This window comes from Oncorhynchus nerka, unplaced genomic scaffold (genome assembly GCF_034236695.1).
Source record: "Oncorhynchus nerka isolate Pitt River unplaced genomic scaffold, Oner_Uvic_2.0 unplaced_scaffold_1281, whole genome shotgun sequence".
Classification (NCBI taxonomy): domain Eukaryota; kingdom Metazoa; phylum Chordata; class Actinopteri; order Salmoniformes; family Salmonidae; genus Oncorhynchus; species Oncorhynchus nerka.
Window position 1 is genome coordinate 93,164 of NW_027040064.1, and position 3,908 is coordinate 97,071.

Here is a 3,908-nt window from a genome sequence, read left to right on the forward strand (position 1 = left end):
GTCCCCTGTCTCATGTCTCCTGTCCCCTGTCTCCTGCCCCTGTCTCCTGTCCCCTGTCCCCTGTCTCCTGTCCCTGCCCCCTGTCTCATGTCTCCTGTCCCCTGTCTCCTGCCCCCTGTCTCCTGTCCCCTGCCCCCTGTCTCCTGTCCCCTGCCCCCTGTCTCATGTCCCCTGTCTCCTGAACCCTGTCCCTGTCCCCTGAACTCCTGTCCCATGTCTCCTGTCCCCTGAACCCCTGTCCCATGTCTCTTGTCCCCTGTCTCTTGTCCCCTGTCTCCTGAACTCCTGTCTCCGGTCCCCTGTCTCTTGTCCCCTGTCTCTTGTCCCCTGTCTCTTGTCCCCTGTCTCATGTCCCCTGTCCCTGTCTCATGTCCCCTGTCTCATGTCTCCTGTCTCTTTCCCCTGTCTCTTGTCCCTGTCTCTTGTCCCCTGTCTCCGGTCCCCTGTCTCCGGTCCCCTGTCTCTTGTCCCCTGTCTCTTGTCCCCTGTCTCTTGTCTCCGGTCCCCTGTCTCTTGTCTCCGGTCCCCTGTCTCTTGTCCCCTGTCTCTTGTCCCCTGCCCCCTGTCTCATGTCTCCTGTCCCCTGTCTCCGGTCCCCTGTCTCTTGTCCCCTGTCTCTTGTCCCCTGTCCCCCCCCTGTCTCATGTCCCCTGTCTCCTGAACCCCTGTACCTGTCCCCTGAACTCCTGTCCCATGTCTCCTGTCCCCTGAACCCTGTCCCCAGTCCCATGTCTCTTGTCCCCTGTCTCTTGTCCCCTGTCTCCTGAACTCCTGTCCCTGAACCCATGTCTCCGGTCCCCTGTCCCCTGTCTCTTGTCCCCTGTCTCATGTCTCCTGTCCCCTGTCTCCGGTCCCCTGTCTCCTGTCCCCTGTCTCTTGTCCCCTGTCTCCTGTCCCCTGTCTCCTGAACCCCTGTCCCCTGTCTCCTGAACCCCTGTCCCCTGTCTCCTGTCTCCTGTCCCCTGTCAGCCTGAGACAATTAGTTGGCATTTATTAGCCTTAGCCTGGATTTTATTTCTTAATTAGCAGATGGATTACAGGACTTACACACACACACACACACACACACACACACACACACACACACACACACACACACACACACACACACACAGGGCTTAGAGACTGGTTGTCTGTGATGGTCTCATTACCGGGTACTGAATGATACACAGGCTTTGTCTCAGGCTCAGAGTAGTTAGTCTAAGAGATGACCGGGGTATTGTTGCACACACATAATATAGACTCAGGGACAGAGACAGTATAGACTCAGTGTTAGAGGGGACAGAGACAATATAGATTCAGTATTAGAGGGGACAGAGACAATATAGACTCAGTATTAGAGGGGACAGAGACAATATAGACTCAGTATTAGAGGGGACAGAGACAATATAGACTCAGTATTAGAGGGGACAGAGACAATATAGACTCAGTATTAGAGGGGACAGAGACAATATAGACTCAGTATTAGAGGGGACAGAGACAATATAGATCAGTATTAGAGGGGACAGAGACAATATTAGTATTAGAGTTACAGAGACAATATAGACTCAGTATTATCGATCCCCTCTTCTCCACAATCTAGACTCTCTTATAGAGGGACAGAGACAACCAGTATTAGAGGGGACCAATATCTTCTCAGTCCATCCTCTCTCTCTCTTAGAGGGGACAGAGACTCTATAGATCCCTCTCTCTTCTCCATCAGTATTAGAGTTATAGTATGTTAGTTTCTCTTCTCCATCCCCTCTCTTATCGATCCCTCTCTTCTCCATCCCCTCCTCGATCCTCTCTCTTATCCATCCCTCTCTTCTCCATCCCTCCATCCCTCTCTTATCGATCCCTCTCTTCTCCATCCTCTCTCTTATCATCTCTATCTCTCCTCTCCTCTCTTATCGATCCCATCCCTCTCTTCTCCATCCCTCTCTCTTCTCCATCCCTCTCTTCTCCATCCTCTCTTCTCCATCCCTCTTCTCCATCCCTCTCCTCTCTCTTATCGATCCTCTCTTCCATCCATCCCATCTCGATCCTCTCTTCCATCCCTCTCTCTTCTCCATCTTATCCTCTCTTCTCCATCCTCTCTTATCGATCCCTCTCTTCTCCATCCCTCTCTCTCTTCTCATCTCTCTCCATCCTCTTATCGATCCCTCTCTCTTCTCCATCCCTCTCTTCTTCATCTCTCTCTCTTATCGACCCCTCTCTCTTATCCATCCCTCTCTCTTCTCCATCCCTGTCTTTTCTAATCCCTCTCTCTTCTCCTCTCTCTCTCCTCCTCGTACAGCTCTAGGCTCCTCCTTCTCTCCTACCTCTATGAGTACCTACAGTCTGAGCTCCCTCAACATGAGCACCCTGCCCAGGAACATGTACCCCACCAGCCCCAGAGGAACCATGATCAGGAGGAAACTCAAGAAGAAGGACTTCAAGAGCTCACGTACGTTACGTAATATAATATACGTTGATGTAATAATGTACGTTCCCTTAATGTCTGGCTCATAGTTTAACATGGTCATATCTGCTGACACTGGGAATGATGTAATACTATACGTTCCCTTAATGTCTAGCTCATAGTTTAACATGGTCATATCTGCTGACACTGGGGAATGATGTAATACTATACGTTCCCTTAATGTCTAGCTCATAGTTTAACATGGTCATATCTGCTGACACTGGGGAATGATGTAATACTATACGTTCCCTTAATGTCTAGCTCATAGTTTAACATGGTCATATCTGCTGACACTGGGAATGATGTAATACTATACGTTCCCTTAATGTCTAGCTCATAGTTTAACATGGTCATATCTGCTGACACTGGGAATGATGTAATACTATACGTTCCCTTAATGTCTAGCTCATAGTTTAACATGGTCATATCTGCTGACACTGGGAATGATGTAATACTATACGTTCCCTTAATGTCTAGCTCATAGTTTAACATGGTCATATCTGCTGACACTGGGAATGATGTAATACTATACGTTCCCTTAATGTCTAGCTCATAGTTTAACATGGTCATATCTGCTGACACTGGGAATGATGTAATACTATACGTTCCCTTAATGTCTAGCTCATAGTTTAACATGGTCATATCTGCTGACACTGGGAATGATGTAATACTATACGTTCCCTTAATGTCTAGCTCATAGTTTAACATGGTCATATCTGCTGACACTGGGAATGATGTAATACTATACGTTCCCTTAATGTCTAGCTCATAGTTTAACATGGTCATATCTGCTGACACTGGGAATGATGTAATACTATACGTTCCCTTAATGTCTAGCTCATAGTTTAACATGGTCATATCTGCTGACACTGGGAATGATGTAATACTATACGTTCCCTTAATGTCTAGCTCATAGTTTAACATGGTCATATCTGCTGACACTGGGGAATGATGTAGTAATATACGTTTTTAATGTCTGCTCATAGTTTAACATGGTCATATCTGCTGACACTGGGAATGATGTAATACTATACGTTCCCTTAATGTCTAGCTCATAGTTTAACATGGTCATATCTGCTGACACTGGGAATGATGTAATACTATAACGTTCCCTTAACAGCTCATAGTTTAACAGTCATATCTGCTGACACTGGGAATGATGTAAACTATACGTTCCCATAGTTTAAATGTCATATCTGCTGACAGACAGCTGACACTGGGAATGATGAACTAACTTAATGAACAGATAGTTTAACATGGTCATATCTTGACACTGGGAATGATGTAACTAACAGACTTAATGTCTAGCTCATAGTTTAAATGATATCTGCTGACACTGGGAATGAGACAGCTGGCCTTAATGAAGCTCAAGTTTAACATGGTCAGACTGCTGGCACTGGGAATGATGAACTAACTGTCAGACAGCTGGCATATCTGCTGACACTGGGAATGATGTAATACTATACGT

The 3,908-nt window shown here is 46.8% G+C and overlaps 1 protein-coding gene across 1 annotated transcript in view; it reads left to right on the plus strand.

Moving 5' to 3' along the window:
* The first annotated feature begins 2,208 nt into the window (after positions 1–2,208).
* Positions 2,209–3,908, plus strand: part of LOC135568990 (glutamate receptor-interacting protein 1-like) — a 30,337-nt gene continuing 28,637 nt past the window's right edge. Inside the window, exon 1 of the mRNA XM_065015778.1 lies at positions 2,209–2,425. Coding sequence (XP_064871850.1) covers positions 2,305–2,425 — 121 coding nt within the window. The 5' untranslated portion in view covers positions 2,209–2,304. The remainder of the gene's footprint in view (positions 2,426–3,908) is intronic.